At 42.7% G+C, this 13,719-nt stretch overlaps 1 protein-coding gene across 1 annotated transcript; it reads right to left on the bottom strand.

Annotated features, from left to right (window-relative positions):
- Positions 1 to 904: 904 nt before the first annotated feature.
- On the bottom strand, positions 905 to 3,750 carry LOC145159359 (protein ETHYLENE INSENSITIVE 3-like). The gene is made up of 2 exons (XM_079078304.1): positions 3,393 to 3,750; positions 905 to 2,754 (listed from the first exon to the last, which is right to left on the bottom strand). The coding sequence occupies exon 2, from the start codon at positions 2,733 to 2,735 to the stop codon at positions 1,116 to 1,118; it is 1,620 nt and encodes a 539-aa protein (XP_078934430.1). The 5' UTR covers positions 2,736 to 2,754; positions 3,393 to 3,750; the 3' UTR covers positions 905 to 1,115.
- Positions 3,751 to 13,719: the final 9,969 nt, after the last annotated feature.

Genomic DNA, 13,719 nt, shown 5'->3' with positions numbered 1-13,719 from the left:
GGTGTTTTCACAAACTCATTATGAGGCTTTCTGCATATTTGCATACTGAAATAGTTCCCAAGCTGGATTATTATCCTCACCAATTTAAAGAGGGGGTTATGGGTGTTAGGGTGGTCGGTATGTAGGTTTATTACTATACCCACCAGCTTAAGGAGGGGATATGGGTGTTAGATATCTAAACCTACCATCGCTTAATTTGCTAAAACCATATCATTGCCGCATCATTTTTCTATAATTCTTATTCTTTTCATCCCTAAATACATGAAATGCTTATAGTTTTCTTCCCTCCCATCCTTAAACCCATTCATTGTACCAATAATTCAATAAACAAACAAATAGTACAAATAGTACAAGATGACGAAGACGAAGCGTAGGGAGCTTTACTTGAAAATCTGTCTTCCCAAGCATCTTTGGTATATACCGTCCACCCCTAGCATAGTCTTCTTAATTGTCACGAAAAATTTTTTTTTTTGTGTGGACAGCATAGTCTTCTATTCTTCTTAATTGTCACGAATTTTTTTGTTGTTTGGAAAGCTTGTTGGAGTTTGTTAAGTATGCTACTATTGAGCAATACATAGAATTAAAAGCGTATATAATTGTTATTAATTATTTATATAATTTTTTCCCTAACAGCCAACACACACTATAAATCTTATTTTTAAACTGCACTAAATCATTTCTGTAGCTCTATTCAATGAATGAGAAAATTTATTTATCTCCTTTTTTTTCTTGGTTTTGACTTGGAAAAATAAATGACTTACATGAGCAAATAGATAGCCATTGACATTAACCTTATTTTGACTTGGTCCAGAAAAAGTATGGTCGGTACAACTTGAATGTTAATGGATAAACATGGTAAGCATTTTGGAAATGACAGGGGTTATCATTGCATGACATATCCTAATGCACAAAAAAAAATTTAATAGAGATTAAAAAAGAACATAGTCCCACTACATTAATTTTTTTTTATTTATATAACATCAGAAGACCTCTAGTTCTTTCATTTTCAATCTCACAGAAAATGGTTTAAACCATCGTCCAACCAGGCATCATCTAATAAGAAGCCATATCTGTTATAATTTACCCCCAAAAAAAAACAAGAATACTTCATGTGTTTAGTACCAAATGGACCCATCCTGCTTCGGCAGCGTATAATCTACATTAAAAGGAGCACCAAACACCATCTTGAAACCGCCTTGCTGAACATTGCACTGATCGAAATGGTGACCTTGTTGCAGGTTCGAATTTGCTTCAAATCCATGGTGGAGAAAGTTGTCGCCTTGAAATCGGATACCCGACTGCCCAAAAAACGAGTCATTTCGACCCGCTATATTTCTGGAATCGGCCTTACTGTTGTTTTCTTGAATATTATCATCATAAAATGACATCAAATCATTAATCATCTTTTGCCCGTCTTCAGGAACACCAAGAATAGAAACATCGAAAGGCTGCTTAATCTCATTCAAATGGAAGTTCTGAACCCTAGAAACCCCCACAAACGGTGATTGATCGTTGTTTCTATAAGGGCAGTTCAGTCCATGATTATCTCTTGAAATCCGATCAAGAAACCCATGAAAAGGTTGATTATATGGGCATTTTGGGAAATCGCAGGTGTAAATCTTGTGATCCATGGCTTCTGATGGAGTCGGAGGAGATTTCCGCTTTCGATCTTGGTAATTTAACATCCCTAAATTACCCGGTTTGATATCATGGATTTCAAAATCGGATTCGGGTCCAGGTTTTGTTTCTACGTCATACTCACCAGTGTCAAAAGATCCAGTCCAGCCCGATGACATAACCGGCGGTTCCGGCGGGCACTGGTTAGGGTAAAGTTCTCTAGCCAATGTTTCCTCCTGGTTAACGACGGCGAGCCACGTGGCACTCTCTTTCGCAGTCATCTTGTCCTGTAAACATTTCGATTGTCTTACGAGCTTCCTGATTTTATCAACGTCCGGAAACATATGCTTGATAACCGCCGTCAAAACGCCGACTTTCCACGCTTTTTTTAAATCGTGAGGCTTCTTGTAAGGCGGCGGGCCGGGTTGGTCCTTCTGTAAACCCAACTCCGGCCACCAGTCTTCGTTTCCGGTCGGCCACCATGGCGGTGGCACACCTTTTTCCAACGGAAACCGTCGCTGCGGCGGGTCGCAATGCTGCATGAGAGCCGATAGCAAGGAGCCGAGAGTTGTGTCCTGAAGTTCCTGTAATGAGTGTGGTGTCGACCCAATTGAACTCGTCTTCTCGTTCTCTCCGGCGATCGAGTTATCTGCTTGAAACTTGGCGGCGGCTGCCGGCCCGTTTCTGTCGAATCGGACTTTATCTTTCCACCATTCACGGAGGTTATCGGATGCGCCACTCACTGGCTTTCCTTTTTCTGGTATAATCCCGTAAACGAAACCTTGAGCTTTGCAGACTTCCATCATCTTCAACATGTATTTTAATATCCCATCTTGAGCTCTAGACATCTTCTTCCTCCTCGCCTGCTCTTGAGACTGGCGTTGTTTTGCTGTATCCATGTTTTCTTTAGTGTTGCATGATTCTTTGAGCTTTTTAAGTTTCATTTTATCTCTCCACATTCGTCTTTCTAGCTCATCAACGTCGATTTCTTCATCTGTGAAATCGTCATCCACCATCGTCCCGGTTTCAGTTAGGAGAGAACTAATCTCTCCTTGGGCATTTTGAGCACAGAAAACGTTAAGTTGCTCGCAAAATCCCATTTCATCAAACATATGCATCTCCAGATTCTCAGCCAATCTGAAATCATCAATTCAACCTAAAATTAGATTAAACAGCATCTAATACAAGAAATGAACATCCAAATTTTACAAAATATTGGTAGCTACAGATTAAAGACGCCTACAATCATGAATGGTCGATCTCATCAGATAATAGAAAAGATTATCAGAGCAACCATATCTAAATCTGATCAGGGCAAAGAAAAGATCCGTAGTAATTTCGTTGTTGTGAAACAATACCAATCTTGGCACGAAATTCAAATTTTTTTAGTGAGATAAACAACATACACAGTCAATTTTACGAAAAATATGAATTCAAATAGGTTACCAGATTTTAAGACATCTTGATACAGAACCATAATATAACTTTTGCTCTATGAATAAAAACAAAATAGCGAACCATAATTCGACTTGAAATGATTGACAGACAAAGATCTTATAACATTTTCAAATAAACCAAACGAATTCACTTATATAGAATTCAAACAAACAAATCATATCCAACTTCAACATATTTAATCAATCCCAGTGGTACTTGTGCACATAGAATCGAAATTAACATCATCCCAAACGAGTAAACACAGCAAACGCATCATTCGGACTTTAATTTATCAAAATCTAAATCAAACATTCAATCACACAAGTTTAAAGCATTACCTGAATGGTGGGTTTGATTCTTTTTTCTCCTGGAAACCCCTTTGCAAAGTTTATAGATGAGAGAGAAAGAAAAGGGGTATTCTTGTAGTTTGTACAGATGTGTGTAAGCATTAACTAATATATTAATGGGTGATGAAGTATAGGGATGTGAAAAGTGTCGGCGATTGCTAAAGTAAAGGCAGATGAAACAGATGCGATGGAAGGGGAGCAGATAATATTATTTATTGTTCTTGTTCTTAAAGAGGGGCCAGGTGAATTCAATGTGAAGTTTGTAAGAAAACTCCATGGCGATGTGAAGAATAAATTACCGAAATCATGGTGTTGGGCCGTGTATGAACCCTGAAAAAATGGGCATCGGAAGTGGCAACCAACATGGAGCTGACAAGCTGTTTGCCCGACCCCAAATAATTGCGACACTTTTTACTCTATCTTTGTATAGATATGCTCAAAAAGCAAAAAGTACTTAACCACAGGGAGCCAATTCTTCCTTTAAGATACTTTTTTTGAACCCCAATTATTGGTGCATTGGTTTTTTTAACTTTTATTTTAAAAAGGAGTTGAAAAGAGTTCCAATTGGATTGATATCGAAATATTCTTTTAGGTAATTTTTTTTTACCGTAGATCCTTTTGGCGACTCTATGTCTGCGCCGCGCTGACTACTCGTAGAAATTAGATTTTGCAGACCTAAAAAGGTTTGTGTGTTCTCTTCTTGACGTTGATGTGGACCGGAGTCTTCAAACTTTATCAGACATCTTCTAACTTAAAAAAAACACATATATCTTTGTTTTTTTTTTTTTAACTTAGATTTTTCCAATTTTATCTTTGATAACAAATTGTAATAAAAAAGTTACAATACTTAAAGAAAACTTTTTCGACGATACAATCATGACCTTTGTGATAACTTTATAAATATATATTTAATTATAATTGTGACAACCCGAAAATTTTTATTCTTGAAAAAGTCAAACATATCGTGTAAAGGTCAAATTCAATTCTTTTATTATCTTATATGGCTAGATTAATGGGTTTAAGTGTTTAAATCTTGTAGCAAAGGTGTTAGTTGTTTAAGAAGTGAAACATGTTGAAACCGGGAACCTTCGCAACCCACTCCATCCGAACTGAGGACTTCATCAAAACCATAAACCCTCGGACCGTGAACGAGGTTCACGACCGCAAAGAGGTTCACGGTCGTGAACTCTTCGCACCGTGAACTCCTCTTCGGCCGTGAACAGTCCTCGGGTCGTGAACCCTTCGGACCCCACACTTTTCCCTATATATAGAAGTTTGACTGACTTTTACTTCACTTCTTCACCTCTGGCCGTGAACTCAAGCATTCTCTCTCAAGTATCATCAGCCAAAAACCCTCATCTCTCCTCAAGATCATAAGAAACACCTTCCTTCTTGTAATTCATATGGATCTCTCTTGATTTCAACCTTGATTTATCATCATTTGTCAAGAACATTGGGCCGTGAACACCCAAATGGGCCGTGAACTCAAGAACACCAAGTGTTCTTGGGCCGTGAACACACAGCTTGGCCGTGAACAGTAGGCAGCCCTCCATCTTTGCTTCTAACACCCTTATTTGTAAGTTAAACTTGCAAGTTAGTTCGATTTCCTAACATTCTTATGGGTATATTCATTAATAGTATACCTATATACTACATAAATTGTGTTTAGGACCGGTTTTGTTAACAAGACTTCACTTGTGGTGTAACACCTGATTCCTGGTACGTATTTAATTCAAGAATTTCATGTATTTTTCTCTGGGACTCGACGAGTTGGTGGCCCAACTCATCGAGTAGAGTCGTGATCCACGGGGAGTTTAAGTGACCTACTCGACGAGTCGGGAGACCGACTCGGCGAGTAGGTGTTGTTTGAGTGAAACCCTAAATTTGAGGGTTTGCACCCTATTTAAACAACTTATCTCAGCCTCCATCATCCCTTATACACCCATAAGACATCATATCGAAACCCTAGCCTTGTTTGAGTATTCTAAGGCCATTTTGGTGGATTGTGAAGCTTGAAAAGGGGAAAGGAGCTTGGGAGTTCAAGTTGGAGCTTGGATATCTAGAGATTGTGTTCCATTTCCAACTCATTTAAGGTAAAAAGCTCCTGCCTTGATCTTCTATGTGTTTATTCATCTTTAGGGCTTGGATTTTGGGTATATTTAGGGCTTTCTAAGCCATTTTCGGGTTATGAAGTGTTATAGGGAGTATTGACTTCAGATCTTGGTCATTGGAGGGGTCTCATGGCATAAAGGTGCCAACTTTATGGCCATGAGAGCCCTATGCATCTTTTAGACATCATTTGTAGTCCTTTATGGCTAAAAGACCCATGCATGGATGTAAAGTTTGTGGCTTTACGTGCAGGAGGTCAGATCTACCCTTTGGATGAGATGAGCTTGACAGAAATCGAGTTTATGGACATGGACTTTAGTGGACTCGGCGAGTTGTTTTTGGGACTCGACGAGTCGGGTAGTGGTTCTCCAACCCTTGCTGTTTTGGGGGTCTGGTTGAGTTTAGAGAAGGACTCAACAAAGATGGACGAGATTATAGACCTGGGAATCATGGGCCTCGACGAGTGTTTGAGCAGGCTCGGCGAGTCCAAGGCAATCTTCCAATCTTTGAAGATGGACTCGACGAGTTGTTCATACAACTCGGCGAGTCATAGACTGGACACATTCTTATGAGGGAGATGAACTCGACGAGTTTAAGGTCGTACTCGGCGAGTCGGATGAAGAAGGCCCCGATGGTATGAATGAAGAAGAACCCGTCGAGTTCTTGCTAGACTCGACGAGTAGAGACGGGGATTGGTTTGGGTTAGAGAAGTATGGACTCGACGAGTTGGTAGACCAACTCGGCGAGTCAAGCCAACTGGATGTTGACTTTGACCAAAGTTGACTTTGACCGGATTTGAGTTGACCCTGGTTAGGGTTGCCAGTACAAGTTGATAACTTGGATGGGGTTGTCATGTAGGGATTGAGGAGTTGAGGAGAGTCGATTTTCACGCCAAGGACAGTTCGGACACTACACGACTTTGAGGTGAGTCTTCTCCTAGTAGGGGTGGGTCTACGGCTACAATGCCGGCCCACAAGTAAGAGTACTGGTTAGATGATTGTCTTTGATAATTATCTGGGACTTGATATGTTTTATGCTTACTGTGCTTGATATGGTTATGATTGTTATGCTTATTGTGCTTATTATGTGTTAGCAGTAGGAGGGGTGAAATAGTCCCTGGTTACAGGTTGAAAGATACCGAAGGGGAGGGTAGTTCCTAGATACCGGTTGAAAGATACCGAAGGGGAGGGTAGTTCCCGGTTACCGGTTGAAAGATACCGAGGGGGAGTCCAGCTCCCGGTTATGCTTGATGGTTACCGGTTGAAAGATACCGAGGGTCATGTATTATTTTGGTATGGGTATGATAGGGGAACTCACTAAGCTTCGTGCTTACATTTTTAGTTTTGGTTTCAAGTACCTCTTCGTCTAAGGGGAAGGAGCCGGCGGTGTAGCAACGCATCACACACACACACATGGTTTCCGCATTGAGTTTCTGGGATTGTACTCTGATTTTCATTACTTCTGATGATATGAATTTGAGACACGACATTATGGTTTTATAAGTTGATGTAATATTGACAATGTTTTTGTGAACTGTTTTATGAATTACTTAATTAAAAATGAAAATTTTTGGCCTCGAAATTTTGGGATCTTACAAATTGGTATCAGAGCCTTGGTTTGAGGGATTCGGACACACCCTCGGGGGTGTCTGGACTCAAACCGAGGGATTAAAAGATTTTTCACAAAGAAAACAGTTTTCAAAAATTTAAGTTAAAGAATTTTGAGAAAGAACAAGGTGTGTGATGCGTGCGACCTGCCGACCTCAAGTAAGTTTTCCCCAAGATACCCATATTTGTTATGTTATGTTATATGATTCTGAGAACTGCATGCTAGAATAGGGCTAATGATCTAGGAGGATGCCTTGTATGCCTGATGTATGATTCTGAGAACTGCATGCTAGAATAGGGCTATGGATCTAGGAGGATGCCTTGTATGCCTGATGTATGATTCTGAAAACTGCATGCTAGAATAGGGCTAAGGATCTAGGAAGGATGCCTTGAATGCCTGTTGTATGAGTTGTATGCTAGGATTGTTTAGTCAGCGGTAGGATATCCTGATTAGGTTATGCTTGATGTGGTTACTCGATGCACGAATGCTGCTTGCTTTGTGCTATAGGGGTTCGGGCTAAATTTAACTAACTAGTGAGCAGATATGTAACAGTATTCGCAAGCTAGTTAGTGAAAGGTGGTAGGGACTCCTAGTGCAACTGACTGCGGTGAGTAGGTCGGAGAGTGTCCTAGGAAGGCCTAGGATGAGCTTATTTGGGAAGTTGTATTAGTAGAAAGGGACTTGGTGAAGTCAAGGCAGTTCTTGACGAAAGTACGGATAGATGTGGAAGGTAGTATGGGCCCGTACTACTGGAATCAGAGGATCCGTACTCGAATCAAGGAAGGCTGAGACAGAACCGGGAAACTTGGAGAGTGTGCGAGACCTCTCGAGGATATGTATGATCCTGACGTTTATGTGTTTATTTTCAGTATGGCGATTACACGACATGGGTCAGGATCTGGGTCAGGCTCGGGCGCGGGATCCGAGCAGGTTGATGACAGGTTACGCGAGCTCATCGCGTCTGAGATCACTAGAGGTATCCTTAAGTCGACCCCTATCATCTTCGGGTCGATCAAGGAGGGGATTATTGAGTTGATGGAGGATCGCCTCTAGGCATTCAGGAGGGATGCAGCGTCCAGCCAGTCGGGTACGCGCACACTGTCCTTCAAGGACTTTAGAGGGAGTGGTGCGCCAGACTTTCATGGGGTGAAGGAGCCCATTGCTGCCAGGAGATGGATCGCAGACATCGAGTCCGTGCAGTTGACGAGCTTCTGCCCGGAAGGGTCGAAGGTCCGTTTTGTTGCAGGTTGTTTGAGGGATCGAGCCAGAGATTGGTGGGAGTTAGTTGGGAATTCGTTGGGGGCCCCAGCCATTGAGGCTATGACTTGGTCAGATTTTGTGACCAGGTTCAGGGCCGAGTTTGCGCCAGCTGTGGATAGGGCTGTTAATCGGGTTTCGGGTTAAACGGGTCGGGTTAATCGGGTTTTTTTTTTTAAAATGACCCTAAACCCGACCCTATTAAGGTTCGGGTTAATCGGGTTAGGTTTAGTCGGGTTTCGGATTAACCGGGTTGGGTTAGTCGGGTTAATCGGGTTAAAATAGAAATAAAATAATATTTGTTTATTTTAGCAAATAACTTACAAGTATAAGGACCTAAAATGTAAGGTTTTAAAAAGAAAATTCTTTTGTGGTGATTGTACATGGAATGAATTTAAAAACTGGGTTCATAAAGTTACTGTAACTTACATATGAAGAATTTTTGTAAGCTTTATGAACTCTTTGTGACGTGAAAACAAAAAAACAATTGTTGTTTTATTTATACCTAACTCCCTCACAATTGACCGGATTTGAGTTGACCCTGGTTAGGGTTGCCAGTACAAGTTGATAACTTGGATGGGGTTGTCATGTAGGGATTAAGGAGTCGAGGAGAGTCGATTTTCACGCCAAGGACAGTTCGGACACTACACGACTTTGAGGTGAGTCTTCTCCTAGTAGGGGTGGGTCTACGGCTACAATGCCGGCCCACAAGTAAGAGTACTGGTTAGATGATTGTCTTTGATAATTATCTGGGACTTGATATGTTTTATGCTTACTGTGCTTGATATGGTTATGATTGTTATGCTTATTGTGCTTATTATGTGTTAGCAGTAGGAGGGGTGAAATAGTCCCTGGTTACAGGTTGAAAGATACCGAAGGGGAGGGTAGTTCCTAGATACCGGTTGAAAGATACCGAAGGGGAGGGTAGTTCCCGGTTACCGGTTGAAAGATACCAAGGGGGAGTCCAGCTCCCGGTTATGCTTGATGGTTACCGGTTGAAAGATACCGAGGGTCATGTATTATTTTGGTATGGGTATGATAGGGGAACTCACTAAGCTTCGTGCTTACATTTTTAGTTTTGGTTTCAAGTACCTCTTCGTCTAAGGGGAAGGAGCTGGCGGTGTAGCAACGCATCACACACACACATGGTTTCCGCATTGAGTTTCTGGGATTGTACTCTGATTTTCATTACTTCTGATGATATGAATTTGAGACACGACATTATGGTTTTATAAGTTGATGTAATATTGACAATGTTTTGGTGAACTGTTTTATGAATTACTTAATTAAAAATGAAAATTTTTGGCCTCGAAATTTTGGGATCTTACAAGTTGGTATCAGAGCCTTGGTTTGAGGGATTCGGACACACCCTCGGGGGTGTCTGGACTCAAACCGAGGGATTAAAAGATTTTTCACAAAGAAAACAGTTTTCAAAAATTTAAGTTAAAGAATTTTAAGAAAGAACAAGGTGTGTGATGCGTGCGACCTGCCGACCTCAAGTAAGTTTTCCCCAAGATACCCATATTTGTTATGTTATGTTATATGATTCTGAGAACTGCATGCTAGAATAGGGCTAATGATCTAGGAGGATGCCTTGTATGCCTGATGTATGATTCTGAGAACTGCATGCTAGAATAGGGCTATGGATCTAGGAGGATGCCCTGTATGCCTGATGTATGATTCTGAAAACTGCATGCTAGAATAAGGCTAAGGATCTAGGAAGGATGCCTTGAATGCCTGTTGTATGAGTTGTATGCTAGGATTGTTTAGTCAGCGGTAGGATATCCTGATTAGGTTATGCTTGATGTGGTTACTCGATGCACGAATGCTGCTTGCTTTGTGCTATAGGGGTTCGGGCTAAATTTAACTAACTAGTGAGCAGATATGTAACAGTATTCGCAAGCTAGTTAGTGAAAGGTGGTAGGGACTCCTAGTGCAACTGACTGCGGTGAGTAGGTCGGAGAGTGTCCTAGGAAGGCCTAGGATGAGCTTATTTGGGAAGTTGTATTAGTAGAAAGGGACTTGGTGAAGTCAAGGCAGTTCTTGACGAAAGTACGGATAGATGTGGAAGGTAGTATGGGCCCGTACTACTGGAATCAGAGGATCCGTACTCGAATCAAGGAAGGCTGAGACAGAACCGGGAAACTTGGAGAGTGTGCGAGACCTCTCGAGGATATGTATGATCCTGACGTTTATGTGTTTATTTTCAGTATGGCGATTACACGACATGGAGCAGGATCTGGGTCAGGATCTGGGTCAGGCTCGGGCGCGGGATCCGAGCAGGTTGATGACAGGTTACGCGAGCTCATCGCGTCTGAGATCACTAGAGGTATCCTTAAGTCGACCCCTATCATCTTCGGGTCGATCAAGGAGGGGATTATTGAGTTGATGGAGGATCGCCTCTAGGCATTCAGGAGGGACGCAGCGTCCAGCCAGTCGGGTACGCGCACACTGTCCTTCAAGGACTTTAGAGGGAGTGGTGCGCCAGACTTTCATGGGGTGAAGGACCCCATTGCTGCCAGGAGATGTATCGCAGACATCGAGTCCGTGCAGTTGACGAGCTTCTACCCGGAAGGGTCGAAGGTCCGTTTTGTTGCAGGTTGTTTGAGGGATCGAGCCAGAGATTGGTGGGAGTTAGTTGGGGATTCGTTGGGGGCCCCAGCCATTGAGGCTATGACTTGGTCAGATTTTGTGACCAGGTTCAGGGCCGAGTTTGCGCCAGCTGTGGATAGGGCTGTTAATCGGGTTTCGGGTTAAACGGGTCGGGTTAATCGGGTTTTTTTTTTAAAAAAAATGACCATAAACCCGACCCTATTAAGGTTCGGGTTAATCGGGTTAGGTTTAGTCGGGTTTCGGGTTAACCGGGTTGGGTTAGTCGGGTTAATCGGGTTAAAATAGAAATAAAATAATATTTGTTTATTTTAGCAAATAACTTACAAGTATAAGGACCTAAAATGTAAGGTTTTAAAAAGAAAATTCTTTTGTGGTGATTGTACATGGAATGAATTTAAAAACTGGGTTCATAAAGTTACTGTAACTTACATATGAAGAATTTTTGTAAGCTTTATGAACTCTCTGTGACGTGAAAACAAAAAAACAATTGTTGTTTTATTTATACCTAACTCCCTCACAATTTAGATTAACTTGTACAGTACAATTTACAAAAGAATGGGTTATTTCGTATAATATCAATTAATTCCTTATATATGTTTATTTTATTAAACCAATCTAATTTAAATTTTAATACACCTTAATATGAAAAGACCCAATATGTATCCCTTCTAGAAAACATAACGTAAGATTAGTAAATGTAAAATAAGCCAAATATATGTGCATAATAATTTTCTTATTTCAAAGAACATGTGTTTGTACTTCACATGTGGAGGATACAATACATAAAAAAGTTATAGTATGCCCTTTATTCGGGTTTATCGGGTTAACCCGCAACCCGAATTTTTTAAAAAAAATCAACCCTAAACCCGACCCTAAATGCAATTCGGGTATGTCGGGTTAACCCGATTTAGAATTTTGACCCTATTAAACCCGACCCTATGTACCCTATTCGGGTTCGGGTCGAGTCGGGTTAATCGGGTTCGGGTTTTTTTGACACCCCTAGCTGTGGAGCTTCAGCAGCTGGCCAGGGAGTTTCTGGATATGAGACAGACTACGGAGACTATGGCGGAGATCACTGCCAAGTTCCAGGAGAGGGCTTTGTTGGTACCTCAGTATGCAAGGGATGAGGAGATGCGGAAGACCCGCTATCATGATATGTTGAGAGCTGACATTCGGGAGCATGTCAGTTATTCGGCCTGCCCGACCTTGGAGTCCATGATTGCCAGGGCGCGGGAGAGGGATATTGATTTGGAGCACCTCAGGAAGAGGAAGGCAGAGACTGAGCAGGTTACAGGGGTTTCGGGGAAGAAACCCAAGGGATTCGACGCTAGGTCAAAGGGCCAGCAGGGTCGGGACCGCTGTGGGAAGTGCGGTCGGTCACATGAGGGAGTTTGCCGCACTGGGTCGGGTTCCGGCTGCTATAAGTGTGGCAAGACTGGGCATTTTGGCAGGGATTGTACTGCCCCTGCTCATACAATTCAGACATCAGACCTGATTTGCTTTTATTGCAATCAGAGGGGCCATAAAAAGGCCAACCGCCCCAGATTGACGACAGCAGCAGCGGCGTCGGCAGTGGCGCCAACTCCGGCGACTACACGGGTTATGGATGGCCGGAAGGTCAAGTCAGAGGCTCCAGTGGTGCGGAGCCGAGCGTTTCAGTTGACAGCCGAGGAGGAACGCGCTGCACCCAATGTGGTGACGAGTATGATTTCTTCTCTTTCCTCTTTTATGTTATGTCGCTGTGATTTTGATATAATATATGTATGCTCTGTTTAGGATCGTTCCATGTGAACGATATCCCAGTTCATGTGTTGTTTGATTCGGGTGCTACCCGATCGTTTGTCTCTCTTGCGCTTAGCAAGAAGTTTCCTGAGTCCTCGGGCATGTTGGATTGCCCTCTAGAGGTCGAGATCGCGGACGACCGGTCAGTGCGAGCATCAGAGGTCTTCAGGGACTGTGTTTTGAGATTGTTCGAGGAGCGTTACCTGGTAGACTTGGTTCCCATACCTTTGCGGGGGAACAAGTTTATTATCGGTATGGATTGGCTAAGCCCCAATGGTGCGGTGATTGACTGCGCGCAATAGTTGGGGCGGATCAGGACCCCAAGTGGGGGAGAGCTGGTGATTCAGGGCGAGAGGCCACAACAAGGACCAGCTTTATGTTCAGCAGCGAGGGCTAGGCGCTACCTTCAGCAGGGTTGCGCAAGATATGTCACCTATATTATGGATACCCGGGAGGCGGGTAAGGTGACGGTGGGCGATGTGTCAGTAGTACGAGAGTACGCGGATGTATTCCCAGAGGAGCTTCCTAGGATACCTCCGGAGAGGCAAGTGGAGTTCAGGATCGATCTAGTCCCTGGTGCGGCTCCAATAGCCAAGGCACCGTATCGGTTGGCTCCTCCTGAGATGCAAGAGTTGTCTACACAGCTGACCGAGCAGTTCACCCTGGGGAGCCCCGATTCTGTTTGTGAAAAAGAAGGACGGGTCGCAATCAGATGTGTATAGATTACTGGGAGCTGAATAAGGTAACGGTAAAGAACCGTTACCCACTCCCGAGGATTGATGACCTCTTTGACCAGCTGCAGGGAGCATCTTGGTTCTCCAAGATTGATTTGCGTTCAGGCTATCATCAGATGAGGGTCAGAGAGGAGGATGTGCAGAATACTGCCTTTCGGATGCGTTATGGTCACTATGAGTTTGTGGTGATGCCCTTTGGTCTCACCAATGCTCCT

Source organism: Lactuca virosa, chromosome 2 (assembly GCF_052849685.1).
Source record: "Lactuca virosa cultivar CGN04683 chromosome 2, Lactuca_virosa_CGN04683_v6, whole genome shotgun sequence".
NCBI lineage: Eukaryota > Viridiplantae > Streptophyta > Magnoliopsida > Asterales > Asteraceae > Lactuca > Lactuca virosa.
This window is presented reverse-complemented; position numbering and strand designations above follow the sequence as displayed.

Coding starts and splice junctions, on each gene's coding strand:
- LOC145159359 (XM_079078304.1), bottom strand. CDS start 2,735: ATGCATATGTTTGATGAAATGGGATTTTGCGAGCAACTTAACGTTTTC.